Source organism: Gasterosteus aculeatus, chromosome 4 (assembly GCF_964276395.1).
Source record: "Gasterosteus aculeatus chromosome 4, fGasAcu3.hap1.1, whole genome shotgun sequence".
Lineage (NCBI taxonomy): Eukaryota > Metazoa > Chordata > Actinopteri > Perciformes > Gasterosteidae > Gasterosteus > Gasterosteus aculeatus.
Window position 1 is genome coordinate 10735277 of NC_135691.1, and position 20948 is coordinate 10756224.

Consider the following 20948-nt stretch of genomic DNA (forward strand, 5'->3'; position numbering starts at 1 on the left):
CTACTAATATTACTACAAACAATTTTAAACAAATTTAAGCTCCTGCAACTTCTGTTTTTAGAAAATCTATTGAAATTCAGCTTCCCCACTTCCTGTATTTTCAGCAGTTCTTTAAAATAATTTCAGCTATTCTTATGCCTCTATCAACAGCAATTTTTTAATATTCATTTCTGTATTTTTTTTGCAATATTTCAAATTTATTTCAGCTGTTTTCATTTCTGCTTTTTCAGCAAATCTATTGAAATTCCTTTCAGCTTCTCCCATTTCTGTATTTTCAGCAATTTCAAATTCATTTCAGCTTTTCAGCAAATGTATTCAAATTCCCTTCAACTTTCTGTATTTTCAGCTATTTTTAAATATTCAGTGCAGCTTTCAGCTTTTTGCATTCCAACGCATTTTCAGCAGGAAATGCCTTTTCTAGTTAGAGTTGGCCTACATTATGGCGCCACTGCCAGTCAAGTGTGCCATCGCCACGGAGCTGTCGCATCAATGAGGTCAAATCTCATTTATCCTCATGTAGCAGTGACACTGGTACAGTTTGTAGGGAAACATACACATTTAAAGTACATTCATCTGCATTTCACGTCTGCCATTCCACCCGTCCATCAATATACCCATCATACACCAACGTAATCCTTGACCCCATTCAATTCCTTGACTGAGAAAGACAAGATATTGATAAATCAATAGCTTTCAGGGGCGGTAACGGTATGAATCACATTTCTGAACAGCTCCGACCTTCGATTGATCTAATGGTCAGTCGGGCCGTGGATCGGGCTACACAGAGTGCCCTGGAGACACGAAGCCAAGACTGAAGAGGAAGAGAGGGGGGGTGGGGGGTGGATGGATGGATGGCTGACTGGCTTCGATGTAAGTGGGACAGAGGCGCAGTCAGTGGGGCAGATCGAGGCTAACGCAGCCAGGCATCAAGGCTCCTCCTGATGTGCGAGTTCTGCCCGACGCGCGTTCCTCCTCCGGCACACTGACCTCGGAGTGGCAACTCCCATCGCATGTTGTAGCATACATCCCTGAGTCACAGCGCAGGGCCTGCAGCTGTGGCAGAGCACAGGCCAACAGCCTCAGAAACACAGAGAGACCACAGCCCGGAGGAGGGAGGGGGGGGTTCATCGGGGACAAAATGACATTCATTCATTAAGCTTCCATCTGTGTGTGAGCGTGTGTTGAGCTGCACATGATGCTGTTTAAGTGATGGCTGTGGCCAAACACGTGTTTCAATAAAATCCGTAACCAGCGGTCATATCAAATCATGCCATGCATTAACGAAGGCCCCGGAACGGCAAAACGCATTGTTCCGGTCTAGTTGTGTTGCTCGCTCTTGTCCCGTCCTGCAACCGCGCGGAGGAGGCCGAGACAAGAGGCTGCTACTGGCCAGAGGACACGAGCAGAGGGAGACAGGAGGAGAGGACACTGCCCCGCGGGTGGCTGCACGTCGCCTACGCCCATTCATAATGTGCGTGTTCTCCTCCCCGGACTCATGGCAGCAGCAGCAGCAGCCCCCCTCTTCCTCCTCCTCTCCTCCTCCTCTCCGATCCGTGCGTCCCCGCCGCGCGGGGCTTTCACTGCGCGTGCAGCGGCGTGGATTCCCCGCGATCCCCGCGCGAGACGCGTTGTTTATGAGTGTGTGGAATGAGTTCAGCGTTCAGCGTGGTACGAAACAAAAAAAATGGTTCTGCGTGGCATCCCAGCGATGCACATTCCCGATAACCAGAACGCACAATGAACAACACCACATGTCATCCGCCGCGTCCATCGCTCGTAAACACGTTAGAAATGCCCGTATAATCATCAATATCCACCAGTGCGCTGAACCAACAGCAACTGTGATCCCTGGCACGGCCATGCTGGTCAACACGGGGGACTAAACAAAGAAGAAAAAAAGGTCAGTCTTTTGTTACCTTTATAATCTTAATCGGATTTAAATCTCCACGCAGACTCCAAACAGGGCCAATGGGTGTCGCCTGCAGGCGTTGTGAAAACGACCGTCAGTTAAATCATTCATTTCGGTGTGATAAAAAAAAGAAGAAAATCCGTCCAAATGCCAGGAATGGATGCAAGGTGCAAGCGCCCCTACGAGCAGCCGGGTGCTGCTTCATCAGACAATAACACCGGGAAATACCGAGAAAACTCACCTGCTCTGTCTGAGGAGGAGACAGATGGAGCGGCAGTCTGAGCAGGTTGTCCCCGAAACGCGGCAGCGATGCCGTGAATTTGAAGGGAATATTTTCTGCGAAATATCCGCGACGTCCTCCCGAGCCGGATGATGGTGGTGATGTGGTGTGTGTGTGCGTGTGTGTGGGAAGGGGGGGGGGGGCTATATGCTGGATGCTGTCATCATGCTGGGACTGCTGTGTGCCTAATCCCCGGCCCTGAGCGCAGAAATAACCCACCCCCTCCTTCTGTGCCTCTCGATCCTCTCTGCCTCCTCCGCCCGGAGGACCCCCACCGCCCCCCCGCCGCAAGGTTAGTTCACCCAACGCGAGCACAGTGATACAAATCATATTATTATTATGATTATTAATAATCATAATAATAATAAGAAGTCTAATTTGTATGCGTGTTCATATGGAATTGATTGGTGGAATAATCACAGTCTGAATTGATTCAGTTTAACAACATATTTTACATGCTTTCATCACATTGGTTTGATGAAGAAGCTTGAATACTAAGTGGCATAGGGGGCCCCAATGGCCCCACATTCTCTAAGAGTCAGTGTCTAAATTAGAATTTGCATTCTCCTACACTAATTTGTCAAATGTACCCTAGTTTTTTTAATCTGACCACATCCAAAGCACCAATAGTTATTTGCCTCGATGATAACATGCTTCAGTTTGCAGAGTACTATTTAGGTGGAGATGTTGGTGGTAGTGTTTTCTTCCTCCCTAACAGGACGGGAAAATAACATTCATTTAAGGGAAACAGACAGAATATATTTATTTATTTAACTTACTCTTTTCACGGTTAAACTTACTAATATAACAAAGTACATCAATTATATAATCCGTCCATATTTAACAAATGTGCTAGAGGGCCACATTTAACCTTTGCCTTTTTAATTTGTCCCTCCGTGCTCGCCGTTCGTAACTTCCGCTCATACGTACTTCCGGTGAGATCTTTTCATCCACGCTCCCGAGACGACGACATCGCGACACGAAAGACGAACCGAAGGACTAAACACGGTTAAACCACAGCTGTCATGTTCAAACTAGAAGGACTCGGGCCTAAAATGGACCCCGAGGAGATGAAGAGGAAAATGCGACAAGATGTCGTCTCATCTTTACGAAACTTTATTATTTACGTCGCCCTGCTCAGGGCCAGTGAGTAGCGACTCATGACATTGACATTTAGCAAAATCACGCCATACTGACGTTTATGTAGAGTGCCTTAATAATAAGTAGAACACTTGTAGCTAAATTGCATTCATTCCATAGAAAAGCAATACTTCCTTACAATAAACATCTAATCTGTTTTCTGTTTACAGCCCCATTTGTGTTGAAGAAGCTGGACAGCATATGACCTGAACATCGGGTTTCTTCCTCAGCCATCTACTAAGCGTTTACTCGACCAGAGAGAGTATGGATCATCATCATCATCATCGTCGTCAGCCGCATCAAACAACTGGGGCCATTACTGCTAATCGTGTTGGACACAACCAGCGTCTGACCATCACTGCACCGGAGGAAACACATTTGATCTAATTTATCCCATCTTATTCCTTTTTGTAAGCTTTAGTCTGCATTTCTTGTTAAACATGTTGCCATTATTGATTGACAACAAAGTGGCAGTGTGTAAGCGCGCCATGCTCGCAAGTTAACCGGATACCATGTATATTTCTGTTGATAGCGGATCTACTCAGTTCTGCACATATTGTGTTGTGTTGTAACTGTATTAGAAAAGTATATTACTTTTGTTGGGCTGAATATTTTCAGGAATAAGTTTAAATTCTTTTTATGTAATCACTGAAAATAAAAACGTTGCCCAAGAAATGATTGGAAAGTGTTTCATTGTCTACCTACATCATATACATTATAACTGGCATCTGCAGCTGCAAGAATATTTCTTATATTTACGTCTCATTTTTAGGTCAGTGATTAAACGCGTTGTTTACCCAGTCTGATTTTTTTAATGGTATTTACATTGAAGGCGTTATTTAGGTATTTTTATGTGTGTCTTCAGAGTAATAATACTGTTAAGCTTTGCTATGCCATTTACTCAGTGATGGCTGGTGCCGATCTTATTCTGTTCTACTAGGTATCTGTTTTATAATTATCGCATTGACGGTGAACTCTTAGTTCAGAATTGGGATTATACAATTTAGTTGTTAGTAGAAAACGGACTTACAGTTTGCAGGAGGCATTACAGCATTCCTTAATTAGCTAGTTTTTGCCACCTGTGAACAAAAGGTGCGCCTGATCTGAATTCAGATGAACCCCCGCCGCGTCGCCGCCGGGGGGCGCTGTGCTACTCGCTCCGCAGCTGTGCGAGAAAACAAATCAAGGCAGCGTGGTCCGTGGGGGCTGAACCGGCTGACAGCGCGAGTTCTGAAACAGTAAAGCTTCAACTTCGGACCTCGTATCGGAGTCAGCAGGAGAAGAACCGCCGTGAAGATATCCGGCTGTTTCTTTCTCGGGAGTATTTTTTTTTTGTACAACTCTGCTCACGTCGCATGTGTCTCCCTGCGGTATCAACCAACGACGCCTGCCAGAATGGACTTCCCCGGTCATTTCCAGTATATTTTCCAGCAGCTCAACCAGCAGCGGCTGTGTGGTCACCTGTGTGACTGCGTGGTGCTCGTCGGACCCGAGAGCTTCCGGGCTCACCGCTCCATCCTGGCGGCGTGCAGCTCCCACTTCAGGGCTCTACTGAGCTCCAGCAACGCTCGTGCTAAGGTTGGTGGACCAGGAAATGACTGCGATGGTCCCTGTGTGATTGAGCTAGATCCAGAGGTGGTGACCCCGGAGGCCTTCTCCACCTTGCTGGACATGATATACACCTCCACCCTCTCCCCGGGGACCTCCAATGTGATGGATGTACTGTTGGCAGCGTCGCACCTGCATCTCAACAACGTGGTGAAGATCTACAAGCTCCACCTGTCCAGCAGAAACGTTCCTGCGTTGCCCCCGAAAGGCTGGGGGTCAGTGCAACACGCCACTTCGGTCATGGAGGAGTGCAGCGATGAGGAGGAAACCGGGGTGGAGGTTAGTCAGTCTGTTGGGGTAGAAGCCCAGGGGGTGAGCGGGGAGCGAGGTGCTGCACCATTTTTGTACAAGAGGAAGTCTCAAGAGGACGAGATCGGCCACAGAAAGAGGCCCTGCAGGCCGGATGAGGGACACTATAAGGAATGTTTACTTACTGTAACTAGAAACACCAGCGCAGAGGAGGGTGGAGTGGAGATGCTGTCCCCGGACTCCCTGAAGACCACCAACAGACTCTGGGAGAGCCGAGGAGGAGGGGGCAAGGAGGAGGATGGGGGGGAGATCCAGCTGCCAAGGCCATCGAACTTCACAATGGGAGGTGTAGTTTCGTGGAAGGATGGAGATACAGAGGGAGACACTGTGGTCAAAGTAAAGGTGGAAAAGGGAGATCGGCCAAAGCTGATTGAGGGGGGGGAAGCGCACTCTCCAGGTCTAGCAAAGCATCCTCCTCAATCTCCACCAGAAGACCACACTGACCATTTTGACTCTCAACCAAATGAGGAGAAAGCGGCCCCAGTCTTTTTACCATCTCAGCTGTGCGGAGATCTTCAAACTGATGCCCAGAGAGAGGCTGGACCTTTGGGTGAGGGGTCAGTAGACGTGAAGAGTGAAGGCCTATCGGAACTTGCTCTTTCCGGCTTCCTCAATCCCAGCAGGGAAAGTGTAACGGGAGCCCAGGAGGAAGGAGACAGACTGGCCAGCCTCACTGCTGCCACGGCCAGCGATGCTCCTGCAGGACATACTGGTGAGCTGTATCAAAACTCAGAAATCTCTCCTCCTCAGTCTTCCGATTCCTCACTAGTGTGTCCAGTAATCCCTGGCCCCTTGCGGCAGCTTCTCCCCACTCAGGGCCCCGATTGCAGTGACCCGCCCACCCAGAGCCCTTCAGCGGGGTTCCCGGTTTGCAACAGACCCCATCGCAAAAAGTCCCTCATCCAGCCACCCGAGGACGGGACAACCTTCGGTCGCGTTGCCCCTAAAGTGCCTGGACATGAAGTGCCTGTGGGAGATTCTTCAAAAGGTCCGCAATGGACTGGAGTTGCTGAAGACAAAATGCTGCAGGTGACAGGGGAGAAGAAGTACGCCTGCAAAATCTGCTTGAAGACCTTCGTGAAATTCAGAAAGTGTAAGGAACACATCCATGGCCACACAAGCAAAACCCTGTCCAAAGTGTGACCAGCGCGGAGCCGGTGACGGGGAGGTACAGTGGCTCAGAGCAACGCAATTCTTGGAAAGGATTTACTCTAAACTAGATTATTCATTACCCAACGTCCTCTATTTGTTTTGGATTTGATGTTACATGATTTCAAGGTCAATAAGTTAATGTTATTATGTCGGGTTGAAATGTTCAAATTCTTTTTCCCCTGAAATGCAACAAATTCCATTTTTTCCAAACTGATGTGAACGCAATGCAAATATCCTATGTTGACCTAAGAGTGACATTGAGTGATAAAATAATTATATCTATTTTGAGTATGCTACATTTGTAAACACACAAATATACAGAAATGTATATTTTACACATCTGGAGCATTGTATGATTTGTATCACTGAATTAAAAGCTGATTGAAAGAAAAAAGAGGTATAAATCATCTTTATTGCGAGCAGTGGTAAAGTTGTTTCTTTTAAAAGACATTTTAAATCAAAAGGACAAATGTTTTTTGCAGTGTAACTGCTCGTGATAAGAGCAAATATTAAGGAGTGCTGCTAATTTAATCATTTATTCATTCACTTTGAGAACTTTACTGTACACAAGATGACAAAACCTCCCACAGAGCATTTCCTTCCTCAAATGCACACTATCAAACCTCTGTGCCTGCGACAGCATGAAGTTAAACTATCATGTTCCAAACATAAACCCGAGCATTATTGTTAGTATCCTTCTCTTCCTTACTGCGCCGGTATCTGTTGGAGGCAGCAGGCACAGTGCACCCGTTTTCAGGGGCTAGAAGGTGAGTTCACTGGGCATGTCTGTGCCCTGTAAACCTCCTAGCAGGTTTTGAGCTGACAAAGCTCCCATGATGCCTCTCGTGGAGTAGGTGGCACTGCCGATATGTGGCAACACCACTGCACAAGAAAAGGAGAAGACAAAACATTTGCATTAAGTGGAAAACCCATAGAAAAGGAGGACCAAAAAAAAGCGTGTCCACATGTTTCACTCACCGCAGTTTTTTAATGCCAGAAGTGGGTGGTTTGTCGGGAGCGGCTCAGGTGTCGTGACATCCAGTCCAGCTGCAGCTATCTTTCCGCTGGTCAAAGCCTCGTGCAGATCCTCCTGGTTCACCACAGTTCCCCTAAAACCAATAATGCACCACATCTTCTAACTTTACGTGATCTTAACTGCAAACACAGTCAAAGTGTGCGCTGCAGAGGATGTTTACCTGCTTGAGTTGACGAACACTGCTGTGTTTTTCATCTTGCTGAAGAAGGCCTTGTCGCAGAGCCCCTGAGTTTCTGGTGTCAGGGAGCAGGAAACCACTACAAAGTCGCTCTCAGCCAGCAGAGTGTCCAAGGGAACTGACCAGCAACGACGAGAGGAGGGAAAAAAAGGGGAAATAGTTAAAATATGCAAAAACCTTCTTTTTTCTATTAGTGGTATGATCTTATTTTGCTTTTCCCCTTCTGTCTGCTGCGTGAATATCTGCTTTTTCTTACCAAACTCTCCATTCACCTCAGCAGCGTGGGCTTTGGGTGTTCTCCCAGAGTACAGCAGCCTCTTCACCCCAAAGGGCACGAGTCTCCGAGCAATGGCCATGCCTGAACACAAGCCCAACCAATTATTCCCCAGCAAATACTTAAACTTTGTCGGCAAAAAAACGACGGTAGTTTGGTGCGACACTGGAATCGGATCACGGATCACGTCCTACGTTATATATCATGATTTTAAAGTGCCAAAGTAAAAGCAGAAATATCGAGCCTTACCAATGCGTCCCAAGCCAATGACTCCTACTGTGCTGCCAGATAGGCCGTAACCACACAGCCAGAGAGGCTTCCACGAGCTCCAGCCTCCGCTGAGAGAGAAAAAGGAAAAGACCCGATGACCACCGTACTATACTCAGCGATTGCAGCTATTGGCGTAGACGCGTGACTCACTTCTTGACCTCTTCTACTCCCTCTGGTAATCTGCGGGCAGCGGACAGCAGGAGAGCTACGGTCAGCTCTGCTGTGGCGTCGGTCAGGACGTCCGGAGTGTATCCAACGCGTATGCCACTGTTGATAGAAATGGTCCAGTTTTACTCAGAAGCCACCGGATCACCCTGCTAGCTTAAGGTTGTTTTTAAAAGTACAAGCTACCGTTTTTTGATTTCGTCGAGCGCCATGTGGTCAAATCCCACGGACAGGGTGCTGATGACTTTCAGGTTCGGCCCTGGAATCAGAGACAGTTGAATTTACTACTTATTGATATGTTTTAATTATCTTAAATTAAATAATTGAGTGGAAGAAGAAGAAGCTATGGTTGTTTACAGCGTGCTGCCTTTCTCATCATTGCGTCACCAGGGAATATTTAATGTTTTATTTACAGATCTATTATGAATTGTGACACTGATCTAAAGGAGTACCTGCGGCATCCAGAACCTCTGCATCGATCTTGTCTGACAGCAGACACAGGAGGCCGTGAGCCCCCTGCACGCCTCTGAGCAGCTCTTCTCTCTGCACGGGTTCATCGGAGTCCCACAGAGACACCTCGCACCTGAGGAGGAGACAGAACACGAGATGTCACGCAGTCAAGACTCTGTGGATACGAGCTAGCCGAAGAAGCTGACGGGAGATATATTTACAGAAGCTAAACACACGTGGGAAGCTTTGAGAGCAGTCTTCACGTGTGGTTCAAAGGCAAACACTTAAATAAATGTAACGTAAATAGTTAAACGCTGGGTTGCTCGTGTTAGATGTCAGTTATTTGATCGGTATTAATGCATACACTCCAGCTGCTGACAGGATCTTCATCCCCTCCGGCGGGATGCGCCTCGTCACGAACACTTTCATGAGTTTTCCAACTGTCTGCATCTGGTTTAACGGTGGAAGTGGAGGGTTGTCCTCTCTGCGGGGAGGACGGACGTCCACGCAGTCCGCACTGGCAGGTTTCAACCTTGAACCTTTGCGCAACACTGTTGTGGGAAAACTCCAGTTTCCTCCACGGGACGTCAGGAAGTGCTGCTCAATTTCACAGCACTGCGCATGAGCGGACGGTTGGTCCGGTGACGGCAAGACGATCGTGAACGTGCCCTTTAGTGTGTGTTTGCGTATGACGTCATAGTACACGCCCCCCACGTCGTGTCATCGGACCGCTCCAGCGGTGTCTGCTCCTCCGCTTATTAGTGCGGACCATGGCACGAGCCGCTGAGCTGTAAATGGCGAAGACTTCACCCTCAAAAGCGGCAGAGGGCGGAATAAGTAGCACTTGACACTCGAGGAACAAACAAGTCCACTCCGAAGCCGGAAATGAGTGGGGTCCCAGTCTGAAAATAAAGGTGAGAAACTGAGACGTCTTCTTTCGGGGTCTTCTAGGCGTTCACGTTTGCGGCGGCTAACGTTAGCGTCAGCTCTTAGCTTGGACCGGTTGTGGCAGGCTAATTAACGGTAGATAATTAACGAGCCTTAACGAGCCGCGGGCTGTTGTCCTGCAGCTCCTCGGTTAGGATGCAACCGCTTCTTTACGGTTACTCACCCGCTAACAATGCCGGGACACAGGGGACTGTATTACCGTCATAGACGCGCTAAAGCCTTGACGTTTTAGCTGCCATGTAACGCAGGCTTTATTATCATTTAATAACGCCGCGCGTTCATGTACGTAAAACGTGCTTCATCAGCATTCACTGCACCCTATTTGATAACCTGACAATTATTAATGTGTTTTTTTATCATGTTTAACCACAGGTTTAGGGGGTATTTTTAGTATGTCGGTTGCGTGCACTATAATAATGTGTTTCACTAAAATAATCCAGATGTGTTCCAGTTTGAAGGAGCAATTTTAATAGAATAAAATGCGGATTAAGAGAAAACTGCCACTACAGTATATTTCTTTTTATTTCATTTTATACCTTGCTATTTGTATATCCTGAACCTATTGGAAGATTTTCGAGTAACTCTTAAATAGTTTAAATAACTATAAAAATGTCTGGATTTTGCTGATCTCGGGAGGTGAATTATGAAAGTATCAAGGCACATCTTGACCACAGTGATGCAAACATATACTTAAAATCCAATAAGGTCATTGAGCAAAGTTGTCTTAATACTACTACTACACTATGTCCCATGCAACTCCACCTCTACTGGGTTCAACAAAGGGGAAACTTAATATTATGTTATGTAATCATTCCTTGTTAATATCGTACCATGAAGCAGACCGTTCATTTCCTCAGACTCTTTAGCAGTCTCCGATCTAAAGCCTGTCTATTATTGTAATCACACACCCCAATATCCATATTTAATTTCAGAGCAAATTACCACCACGCCAACAGCATAGTTGTGAGCGAGGAAACCTGCCGGGCCTGTCTGAACCTGCCATCAACAACGTGTGTAGTAAAGACACTCCCCCTGCGCTCTTCAATGGCTCTGTTGACCCTGCACAGGCTCCCATCCATCTCCGGCGCTGCAGTGAGTGCAATCATCCGCACGCCTTGTTGCACACACACACACACACACACACACACACACACACACACACGTCAGGCGTTTTGCATCATATGGCAAGAGATATTATTTTGTAAGCTGGATGTAAGAAGCGGGATTCAGAGCCATGTGTTGATGCTGGACCCTCTGCATCCTGCATCCATGGCAGACATTCCTGGGTGTGTCCCTCATCTCTGCATTTTCCTGACAAAAGAAGGAGGCTGTTGTACAATTGCTTCCAGGGAAGTGACGGCGTCGGTGGGCCTCCAGGGCTAACATGCCACAGATACAGACATCATCGTCATCATCAAAGTGCCATTCATATTCATTACAGTGATGTCAGAAACCCTTTTGTTTGTCTAAATGCTTCTGTAGTTTTTCAATGGATGCATACAAGCGTGCAAGCACTGTATCGTTAGATGCTTTAACATTCTTCATGATGATTATTTAACTTTTACATCCCAGGCTTGGCTTTTCTTCTGGTCTTTGTCATTGCCAACTAAACCATAAATGACCTGACTGTGGGTCCCAGTCTCATTTTTTGAACATTTTGTCACGTATCTGATCACTCTGCTGTCTTAACTTGTTTTCTCTCCTTTTTCTTCTTCTTCTTCAAACCCTCATCGTTCCTCTCCCGGCTCCTGCCCACTTCTCCTCTTTGATTTCTTTTTTTCTTTTTCTTGACTTTGTCTGGACATGTCAGTTGCGTAACAGGTAATGTTACTGCCTCAAGTTTCTTTCTCTGTGAACTTGTGTTACTACTTCTCTCTCTCTCTCTCTCTCTCTCTCTCTCTCTCTCTCTTGCCCCCCCCCCAGACTCCCTTGTATTTCTTCTTAACTTGCATTTCTACTTCTTCTTCTTCTCCTTCTATAATTTCACTACCAGTATATTTGATTGTTTTCACTCCAAACCGCTTAGTGTCCTCTCCTGTGCTTAAATGTCATTCTTTGTGGTTGTCTCCTCACGTCAGTCTTCCACTGCACCTTATGTGTGTTACACAACATTTCACTCAAGGAATTACTGAACGGTTGTTTTCTAGCGTCCACACTGTGTCCACACTTCTCAACAGGAAAGACTTTCTCTCTCACACACACACACACTCACAGTGTCTCCAATGTTCCCAGAAAATGTGTTCGTGTGTCAACACTTTAGTCCTCATCTCGTTAGAAACATGCTGCTATGGGAACGTTAAAAGCTAACGTTTACTCAATTGTGTATTACAATAGTAGTATATATCGACCCTTAAAAATACTTTTAAACAAAATAAACTCACAATCTGCTGGAATATAGAGGACAAAATGCAATTGTATAAAATCATCTTCATTGAAACAAAAAAGGTTTGAACAACTGACTTGCATACAAACTAAAGCTACATTTTGGTCTTCTTGTTGAGGCGTTCTTGTAATTTACTTTTAAAATTATTTTTCATTAGGATGAAAGCCTCGAAAGAAGAGGGAGACTTCAGAAAAGGTAGATGTACACCTTTATTACCTTTTGAATTCTCATGAAAATACAGTCCTAAAAGAACAATTCAGTGGATTTCAGTAGCATAATAACAATGAGGGGTTTCTGTACAATCTCCAGGGAGAGCTTTGCCCTGGTTAAGGGGGCGGTCCTTCTGCTGGGAGATGGCGAGAGCGGGACCCTGGATGGAGGGACTTTTGCCTCTCCGCCTTCTCCTGTGAAGGAAGGCGGAGGAGCTCAGGACACAAGGCGCAAACACCTCCAGGCCATGGTTGAACAGCTTCGACCAGAGGATACCGTTAAGCTGGTGAGGCATCGTGTTTCCCCGCACGTTGAAAATAAGTCTTTATAATCATAAGTTGAGTTGATTGTGATTGAATCATCTTGCTCATCAACAAATAAAAACAACTCATTTAGCAGCCGTTCTAACTCTGGACTATTCAACTGCGTCTTTATTTAATCTAATCTGCTCAGTCCGAGACCTCACACAGGAGGTTTGAACGCGTCAGTGTAAAGTCAGTTTTGTGTTTACCGGAATGATGCAGCTCCGGTTGAAGCCTTCAGGAGGCCTGAAGGAACTGCATGTCAGCGTTGCCAACTTGTGACTTCCTTGCTAGTTTTAGCAATCTTTGGATTGAGTGCCGCTTGTTGCTTTCATTGGAAAAGAGTCGGGAACACCGTGCTGGGTTTGTTGGTTGGATCATTTTTAAAAGCAGACTCCTGCTGGTTTCTCTGACATGTGACAATAGAACAAGTGTTCCCTGTAACTAGTATCTGTGTTTCTCTTTGAGCACAACTTTGACCTTTCTGATTGGATTTTTCTGCTGCGTGTAATCAGGCAGGTTTATGTGGTTCAATGAGTAACTTAATACCTAAAAGGAAAACTGCAATATATGTTACATATAAAATCCCCCCCTCCCCCCTTTGTCTCCCTGCGTCTCTGGTCTTCTGCGCTCTGTCATGCAGGCGGTGCAGTTGGAGTCCGTCAGCTCCGTCAGAGTCCGGTATCTGATCGTTGTCTCCACCCTTAGCAACAAACAAGAGAGCATCCTGCTGGGAATGGACTTCCCCAACCCAGACAGGTGTGTGTGTGTGTGTGTGTAACCAAGATGCAGGTGTACTGTGTCGCAAAGGTACTATTTCCATTCAGTTAATAATTTCTAGTTTCGGGGTGTCAATGACGTTTCTCTCCTTGTCCGGTCTGTTCCCTCCCTGCAGCGATCGGTGCACCATTGGCCTGGTTCTGCCGATATGGAGCGACACACAGGTGTACCTGGATGGAGACGGGTACGCTTCTTTCATATTTCTTTTTAAAAGGGGAATGAGGATCCAATTGAGACCGTAAATGAACAAGCCAGGAGTTTGTGGCTGCGTCACAGACGGTGCTGGCTGATGTCTGGGATCCTGGCCAGCAATAATATGAATGAGTAATGATCTCTATTTATGGAGCTGAATCATTCCCCGTGAATTACAAAACCTCCAATCCATCATTTAGACCCTTACATAAGCATGGAGTGCATGTCTTTTTGCAATGAAATGAATGTGCACTCAGTCTCTTACTGTCTCTGTACAGAAATGGTTAGTGACAGTCAAGCGGGTTATAGTACATCCAGAACTCCATGTCCTCTGTGACCAGACCTACAAGCTATGCTTTAAATAAAGTTATTGAGTGATGTGGCTTGTCCTCATCACAGGGTTTTTCTGTGCTGTCGATGCTTGGAGGAAGATGTAAAGAAGGGAAATTAGCCGCTCTAAAAACAGGCCATGGACTGCCTGAGACACAACATGGCTAATTGACACAGAATAGCCTTTCCCTCTTCTTGTTATTTCCTTTCCCTTTCGAGTTTTTTATTCTTACAAATTTAGCTCATACTTCTTCATTTCTCTGTCTTTTTTTCCACAGGGGTTTTAGTGTGACAACAGCTGAGGAGATCCGCATTTTTAAGCCTGTTTCCATGCAGACCATGTGGTGAGTCGAGTTAAATCCTCAATGTCCTCACTATAGCAACCAGCATCTTCGAGCCCCTCATCTACAGGTCTTACCTCCCTTTAAATCTTGCCTTTTTAACCTCTGTAGATTCTTTTATTGAGTGTCCTCAAATAAACATCACCCTGTGCCCCCCCCTCCCCTCCCTCCGCTTTAAGGACAGTGCTGCAGGCTTTGCACGGGTGCTGCGAGCGGGCGGTCAACGCAGCTCTGATCCCAGGCAATGGCTTGGAGTGGGCCGAGCACTACCACCAGCACACCGAGTCGGACCGCCTGTGCCTCAACGAGTGGGAGGTCTTGAACGACTTGGAATCGGTGCGCAGGGACAGCAATGGAGAGGGGTGGGTCCAATGTAAAGTGCTGCTGAACTGATGTGTAGCACTTTTAGTGAATGTATTAAGTGACGTTCCAACCACGCTGTGAATGAATGTGGAGATGCAGTAAATCTGTTTTTCTTCCTAATACACACATTCCAACTCGTGCTGAAGTCTCACTTTTTCTTGCACGGGTAGTTCGGCCGATAGAATTTCCAACGAGGGGCTGATCAAAGAGCACCTGAGAGACATTATGAGGACTGAAGACCTCGACAACCTCACGTCTAAAATGGTAAGACGGGCGGGCAGAAAATGGAGGGTTACAAAAATACGAGAATGTATGTTTGCCTGTGTGATTTAATCTGGCCTTTTGCAGGTGCACTCTACGCTAGAGACCCGGATAGGCTTCGACATGAGACCCTTTAAGGAGTACATCGACAATGAAATCCTGGTTACCATGGCTCAGATGAACAAACCCTCCAAAATATTTGACTACCTTTACTTGGTGAGTGATCGCAAAGCTCCAAAGACAGCGATGCGCTTTATTATGCGTAGTGCAGAGTCTTGCTCTGTGCTTTAGTCTCTAAACTGACGGAAGTGAGCCGTCACCAGGATGTAGACATGTGACTGTAACTTCCCCTTTGTTGGACAGCTGTGTTGAAAGCGATAGGGAAGACGACCCTTTCTTTGTGAACCTCTACTTCTTCATCTGGTTTCAGGGCTCTGAATGGAACGCAGCGAACATCGAGGAGCTGCAGAAGAACAAGTCAGTGTCTTTACCCGCAGCGGTTTCCATAGCTCTGTGTTCCTCTGTTGTTGTTGTATTTCCCATTGCCTCTTGACAAAGATAATACGGAATTTGCATTGTGTGCACGGAGTCACTGAAGTTCATGTCTGTTTTTTTCAGTGTGGGCTACATCCTGAATGTGACGAGGGAGATTGACAACTTTTTCCCAGAGTCCTTCACTTATATGAACATCAGAGTGTACGATGTGGAAGCCAGCGAGCTGCTCCCCCACTGGACAGACACGTACAACTTCATCAACACGGCCAGGTAGTTCTGCAACACCTAAAATCGTCATCGTCAAAACTGTTCCACACACATCACTAGGCATTAAAACCACATTGCTATCAACGGTATTCCACCTAATAATAGTTTCTGATATGAATGAATTAATGAAATGAATAAAAACGATTGACCCACAAACCTGAAGCAGTAAACCGATGGTTTGGAGGAGGTGTTTTCTATTCAGATCGGGATAACTACTGACGGTAAAGTCGTATGTCTCAGTGTGTCCAGCAAAAGTCCCCACAATGAGAAAATGTTTTTAAAATGTCTTTCGTTTCCTTTAAACCGGGGCATTCGAGGCACTCATGCAAAAACGCACTCCGCAATGCAGAAGCAGCATAAAGAACATCACACTCCCATTACAATTTGCCTCCCCAGGCCGCTCAAAAGTGGTCCATCCGATTGAGGCCTAACTCCCCCATATACTAAGAGGTGATTCAGTAACCTTCTGTAAAACTAAAGTTTGATTGCGTTGAAATGTTTGATGCCAATCTAGCATCAGTCTACCGAACATGAATCTGGACCCCTGAGTGCATTTCTCCCCAGCTGAACAACACTTTTTTAATATCATTTACCTGGTTTCTGGCTTTGCTTCACCAAGCAGTTTAGCAGTTTTTACGTTTATTTCCTTTGAATATTAAAAAAGAATCTCCAGACCGCTGAGGGAGTTTCTCTTGATTTGTGTGCGCTGTAGGCAGCGTGGACAGGCCGTGTTGGTGCACTGCAAGATGGGAGTCTCTCGCTCTGCTTCCACCGTCATTGCCTACGCCATGAAGCACTATCACTGGCCACTGGATATGGCCTTGACCTACGTGAGGGATCGACGTTCCATCGTCAAGCCCAATGACGGCTTCATGAAACAGCTGCAGACCTACAACGGCATCCTGAATGCGAGGTCAGGCATTGTGTCATTCCTAATGTTGTGACGAGCTCTCTACCCTAAAACGTAGAAGAAGCTTTGGGGACAAAAAAACATAAACCTTTCTGGAATTTGCCGCTGGTTGCGCCTTAGGTATTTATTTGACTTCACATGAGAGGATTGTTGGTGCATGTTCCTTCTGCTTTCCAGCCAGCAGCGTCACAGCGCACTCTGGAGGCGAAAGTCGAGAGAACAAAGGCAAAAATCAATGCGCAAGGACGAGAGAGTGGGGGAAGGAAAGCCTGAGGAGGAGGAGGAGGAGGAGGAGGAGGAGGAGGATGACTGTGAGCTGTCTGATGAGGAGGAGCTAGCAAGTCCACATGAAACAGATGATCCACAGCAGGACTTACAGGTTATTATTTAAATCTATTTTATTTTATTTCCACTTTTAATCCTGCTGATTTTCTTATTTTTATGTACGATCCTTTTTGTCCTCCTAAACACACTCAGGTGTTTGAAGAGCCAACCCCCCAATCTGACACGAGCCAGACAGGATCACCGGTTATCACGGTAAATGAACCAAACTTGGTGAGCAGGCAAGCGGTTTATGTGCATGGGTCTTTTTGTGGTGCGGACTGGGCTCCCCCTCTAAATGTTTGCGATGCTCAATCTGTTTCTCTCTCTCCCCTGTAGGTCGCTCCGAGCGTAAATCGCAGTGGCAGGATGAACCTCTTCTCCCTCATGCAGTCCATCAGCGATGAGGATAAAGGGCGTGAACAGGTAAGGAAGCGACCGTGTCTCTTTTAAAATGTTTAATTTTACCAACGACCAACACGCAAATGGTTGATTTGTACGTTGAGAAAAGGAAGGAGGAGCCTGGTATTGAAGGTTCACTTAAGAAAGAAGCATAAAACAGATTGCAATAGCTGCAGTTTTTAAAAGTGCCGCCGGATTATCTTTTTTTTTTAATCTTCGTTTAAGGTTAAAAAAACATTCAAAGTTTTAGTTCAGTACAAATTCTTATTACATTTAGCTGCTTAATGCTTTTTCTTCTGTGTTGTTTTCAAAGCTGCTCGGCAGTCCGAGGCGCTCTCCAGTGCAGCGGATGTACAGCCAAGGGCGGCGGAGTCTGATGCACCAGAGAGCATGTGTGGATGTTTCCCCTGAGTCACGCAGCCTGCCAGAAGACAGTGAAAGCAAACCCTGAAGGTGGAAAGTGGAGGTGGAAGTGGATGGAAAAAACATCTTTTTTGGGGGGCTTTATATTTCCTGTTATTTGGATGATAAAAGTTTTAATTTATGTTTCATTTCGTACCTGTGTTCATAATATTATAGGTGTTATTTTTAGAACACACCCTACCACGTGCGGACCTACTGGTTTCACCCTTTTCTCCTTCAGCTCTCAACACTCCAGAGATATCTATGCAATTACTGTTCTTTTTATTTCCCCCAGTAAATATGAGGCTGTATGCTGCCAGTTCAAGGTAGATGGTTTTAAATGTGTTTTCATGTCTGCTCATGTTAATTTTTCAGAAATGGAAGGATTTCCTTTCATCTTAGCTGTGCACAACGCACCACGTTTGCCAAACGGTGTGTTAAATGTGCCAATCATATTGAATTAAAAATCTTTATCTCGTCAGTGCGTTAACAACCAACGTCACCTGTTTTATTTTTATTCATTCTATTCAGATACCGGGGCTGTACGTGTGCCTTCGACCTGAGAATAACATGTGAAATATGAATGGCTGGTGTTTTTGATATGGAGGTGATGGCTGAATATTGTATGAGTCTTGTGAATAATTAACATTTTGCTGATATCAGTGTAAATGTAACTGCCCAAAGTTTTTGCATGTATATACAGATGTATCATCCAATAATCACTGGGTGCATGTTATGTATTTATACAACATGTTAAGAGAATGTTCAGGGTTTTCTCGTGTATTCATATTGACATTTAATGGACTGTTAGTTATTAAAGATGCTGTTTTCAGGCTTATGGCTGGATGCTGATGTGGAATATTCTATGTTCACGCTGTTATTTATGCAGTGAACCAAAGCTAAAGCCTATTTAAATCATTTAACCTGCACTTTATTACTGCGACACACACATTGTCCCCACTGCCTGAGTTAACATCACACGGTATTGGGAAGACCATTTCTCATACTGTACACGTTTGCCTTTCTGTGTCAATGTCTGCACCTCACGTTTACAAAAAAAGTGAGAAATAAATCACTCAAAACAAACTATCCTGATTAAAAAAAGCTGCTCTCATTCTTTACATTAATTCAAAAGAGCAGTCAGGCCACCAGCTCCCTCGTCACGCAACACATTCTTGAGAGGGAGAACATGGAGTTCTACATCGCTTTTGTTTGTACTTCAGCTTTTTGTCTGAGAAAATCAATGGTGATGTTACGGTACGGACTAAACACTTAAATATACTATAAAGGCTACAAAGCGTTTAAACTAGTTCAAACATTGTAAGAGGTGATCAATTTGAAAATGTGGATTGCATTTTTACTCCACTGCCTTTTTTGATTTGTAAGAAGTTGCATGATCAATGTGGTGCCCTTAACTCTGCCAACATACATTAATGTGTTAATTTAATCTAAAGTACACTGTTGTATTCAAACACCTCTAAGCTTTAGAACAAACTTATTTTGATCTGTATAATGCTTTTAAATGTCAGGCAGATGTTTTCTATGCAACTTTTTATCCGAAGAAAATGCACAGGGACACAAAGACATTTGACCTTCATTCCGTTTCACTTTATATTGTCATTTAGTCATACTGGTTATATCAATAACAATACAGTAGTCCGTCACAAAAGAGGTACAGTGGACATTTTAAAATAACAGATGTGATCAATTCAGGTGCCAACGTATTTTCTTCTGGGTTCACTGAGGGTGATTCCTCCCCCTTTAATTGCCGTCCTAAATGACTGGACCTGTGAAAGAGAAAAGCCAGGGAGAGAAAAAACGTAAGCTTAAGGGGGGGAAAAGGAAATTTACTGCATTTACTGACAGCAAGCCGCGTTGCAAGTACTTACAGCGTCGGAGCGGTACGTCCAGGGAATGGCCCTGTACACCATCCTGGTGATGCCAGCCTGTTGGCATCGCTGGGCCAGCACCTCGCCCACAGCCTGACACGCTGCCACGCAGTTTGTGGATGCCAGCTCCTTCTTCAGCGCCCACTCCCTGGTGGAGCAGGACAGCACCGGGACGGGAGAGCTGCTGGAGAACACGCGTGCCGTCACGTGGTGCTGGGTGCGAGAAAACTCCAGCCTGAAAACACGGGAGGGACAAACAGGATTAAAAATCAAAACAAATGAAAACAGTGTGACGGGTAATATTATAAATCTGTAGGATGAAACACCTGATAATTATGCATTCACGCACCAAGGCCTTCGTTGAAAAGATGATAGCTGATTTAACTGGTTTTATTAAGACATTAAGTGAAGTCACTGTTTCATCATACCTTTCTTTTTTAATACAGATGACATTTGTAGCGTTTGTGAACAAAAATAAATTCAAATAATGGAAATGGAAAATTAAACACTTGGTTGCTCGTTTCTACATAACAGCTGTTACAATGCACTCTAGTTTAAGGTCAAGTTTGTTCTAATTCACACGCAGACCTGTGGTAGAACTCCCGGCGAGGCCAGATCGTGTCCCAGCCGCGGTCCTTCACGGCCAGGGCCAGCTGCTCCAGGTTCCGCGGGTTTCGGTTCACGAAGGTCGGGCTCACGGCTTCGTTTTCCTCCGCGCTTCGCTCCGGCTGAGAGGCCGCCCGACTCGCACACCGAGCTGGGAGACAAACGAGACGATTCACAACCCTAACCGCGACAGACTAACGGTGATCATCACGGACCAGAGAGCGGAAACTTTTACGTTACCCGTCTGATTAGCAGCCACAATCGGGCGTCGAATTTGTCCCAACAAAAGCCGTAAACCGGAAGCCATCTTCTCCCGCAGTGGTGTTCACGTCATAAAAATACAACAACTCTTAAAGTGTAGTCGACGTGCCACCCTGCGGCAGGCAGCGCGCCATGTCCTTAAACAGATGAAAGATTTCACACGAGCTGTTCGGGTAAGAATTCACCGTGACATGTGCAGCGCCATCTTTGACATTCAGACAACATCCGGTTTGTTTGGTGCTACACTGGAAGCGGCACCGACAGAAACAACCGTCGGCACTATGGAGGTTCCGCGTGGATTTCTTAATAAAAATGAGACCCTTTCCAACAGTATCTGCTAGTGGTGGAAAGTGATCATTTTAATGATGTCATGTAATATACGAGATTAATCTAGTTGAGCTGAGCTCTGCCTAAACCACCTACAACTAAATGCTACAGTTTAATGAATCAATATTAAACACAGTCTGAATAATAGGTACTTAAATAAGGAGTTAATACGTCTCCCCTCCTTAAC

At 45.6% G+C, this 20948-nt stretch overlaps 6 protein-coding genes across 9 annotated transcripts in view; 3 read left to right on the plus strand and 3 right to left on the minus strand.

Moving 5' to 3' along the window:
• Positions 1–2416, minus strand: part of frmpd1b (FERM and PDZ domain containing 1b) — a 49838-nt gene extending 47422 nt beyond the window's left edge. For both annotated transcript variants that reach the window (XM_040172503.2, XM_040172501.2), the window contains exon 1: positions 2151–2416. The gene's annotated coding sequence lies outside the window, so the exon portion shown is untranslated. The remainder of the gene's footprint in view (positions 1–2150) is intronic.
• Positions 2417–3103: 687 nt separating this feature from the next.
• On the plus strand, positions 3104–4004 carry tomm5 (translocase of outer mitochondrial membrane 5 homolog (yeast)). Its single transcript, XM_040172542.2, has 2 exons — positions 3104–3335; positions 3500–4004. Exons 1-2 carry the CDS (start codon positions 3215–3217, stop codon positions 3532–3534), a joined length of 156 nt encoding a protein of 51 aa, XP_040028476.1. The 5' UTR covers positions 3104–3214; the 3' UTR covers positions 3535–4004.
• A 550-nt stretch (positions 4005–4554) lies between these two features.
• On the plus strand, positions 4555–6792 carry LOC120816864 (zinc finger and BTB domain-containing protein 5-like). Of its 2 annotated transcripts, XM_040172532.2 has the most exons (2): positions 4555–5958; positions 6025–6792. In XM_040172532.2, exons 1-2 carry the CDS (start codon positions 4725–4727, stop codon positions 6387–6389), a joined length of 1599 nt encoding a protein of 532 aa, XP_040028466.2. In that variant the 5' UTR covers positions 4555–4724; the 3' UTR covers positions 6390–6792. The 2 variants fall into 2 exon arrangements, with proteins under 2 accessions (XP_040028466.2, XP_077958297.1); XM_078102171.1 differs by having other exon boundaries at positions 4725–6792.
• grhpra (glyoxylate reductase/hydroxypyruvate reductase a) lies at positions 6792–9424 on the minus strand. Its single transcript, XM_040172539.2, has 9 exons — positions 9136–9424; positions 8774–8904; positions 8508–8580; positions 8307–8423; positions 8136–8224; positions 7869–7970; positions 7595–7730; positions 7377–7507; positions 6792–7280 (listed from the first exon to the last, which is right to left on the minus strand). The coding sequence occupies exons 1-9, from the start codon at positions 9219–9221 to the stop codon at positions 7159–7161; spliced, it is 987 nt and encodes a 328-aa protein (XP_040028473.2). The 5' UTR covers positions 9222–9424; the 3' UTR covers positions 6792–7158.
• Positions 9425–9529: 105 nt separating this feature from the next.
• On the plus strand, positions 9530–18764 carry LOC120816862 (protein phosphatase Slingshot homolog 3). 2 transcript variants are annotated; one of them, XM_040172529.2, is made up of 17 exons: positions 9530–9685; positions 10652–10811; positions 12260–12297; positions 12412–12598; positions 13258–13373; positions 13510–13578; positions 14195–14260; positions 14437–14619; positions 14791–14884; positions 14969–15097; positions 15312–15358; positions 15500–15646; positions 16356–16556; positions 16731–16932; positions 17031–17090; positions 17214–17300; positions 17590–18764. In XM_040172529.2, exons 2-17 carry the CDS (start codon positions 10764–10766, stop codon positions 17725–17727), a joined length of 1812 nt encoding a protein of 603 aa, XP_040028463.2. In that variant the 5' UTR covers positions 9530–9685; positions 10652–10763; the 3' UTR covers positions 17728–18764. The 2 variants fall into 2 exon arrangements, with proteins under 2 accessions (XP_040028463.2, XP_040028462.2); XM_040172528.2 differs by having other exon boundaries at positions 9541–9685; positions 17031–17108.
• A 500-nt stretch (positions 18765–19264) lies between these two features.
• mrpl18 (mitochondrial ribosomal protein L18) lies at positions 19265–20931 on the minus strand. Its single transcript, XM_040172541.2, has 4 exons — positions 20414–20931; positions 20156–20324; positions 19568–19802; positions 19265–19465 (listed from the first exon to the last, which is right to left on the minus strand). The coding sequence occupies exons 1-4, from the start codon at positions 20478–20480 to the stop codon at positions 19388–19390; spliced, it is 549 nt and encodes a 182-aa protein (XP_040028475.2). The 5' UTR covers positions 20481–20931; the 3' UTR covers positions 19265–19387.
• Between the last annotated feature and the right edge of the window lie 17 nt (positions 20932–20948).

Excerpts from the sequence above, each read along its gene's own strand:
- tomm5 (XM_040172542.2), top strand. The coding sequence starts at position 3,215 with ATGTTCAAACTAGAAGGACTCGGGCCTAAAATGGACCCCGAGGAGATG. Across the intron at positions 3,336-3,499 it reads CGTCGCCCTGCTCAGGGCCA|CCCCATTTGTGTTGAAGAAG; the intron begins GTGAGTAGCGAC and ends TTCTGTTTACAG.
- LOC120816864 (XM_078102171.1), top strand. The coding sequence starts at position 4,725 with ATGGACTTCCCCGGTCATTTCCAGTATATTTTCCAGCAGCTCAACCAG.
- grhpra (XM_040172539.2), bottom strand. The coding sequence starts at position 9,221 with ATGCAGACAGTTGGAAAACTCATGAAAGTGTTCGTGACGAGGCGCATC. Across the intron at positions 8,581-8,773 it reads AGAGGTTCTGGATGCCGCAG|GGCCGAACCTGAAAGTCATC; the intron begins GTACTCCTTTAG and ends CTCTGATTCCAG. Across the intron at positions 7,508-7,594 it reads GTGTTCGTCAACTCAAGCAG|GGGAACTGTGGTGAACCAGG; the intron begins GTAAACATCCTC and ends TATTGGTTTTAG.
- LOC120816862 (XM_040172528.2), top strand. The coding sequence starts at position 10,764 with ATGGCTCTGTTGACCCTGCACAGGCTCCCATCCATCTCCGGCGCTGCA. Across the intron at positions 12,599-13,257 it reads CAGAGGATACCGTTAAGCTG|GCGGTGCAGTTGGAGTCCGT; the intron begins GTGAGGCATCGT and ends TCTGTCATGCAG. Across the intron at positions 14,885-14,968 it reads ACAACCTCACGTCTAAAATG|GTGCACTCTACGCTAGAGAC; the intron begins GTAAGACGGGCG and ends GGCCTTTTGCAG.
- mrpl18 (XM_040172541.2), bottom strand. The coding sequence starts at position 20,480 with ATGGCTTCCGGTTTACGGCTTTTGTTGGGACAAATTCGACGCCCGATT. Across the intron at positions 20,325-20,413 it reads TGTGGCTGCTAATCAGACGG|CTCGGTGTGCGAGTCGGGCG; the intron begins GTAACGTAAAAG and ends TTTGTCTCCCAG. Across the intron at positions 19,803-20,155 it reads CGCCGGGAGTTCTACCACAG|GCTGGAGTTTTCTCGCACCC; the intron begins GTCTGCGTGTGA and ends CCGTGTTTTCAG.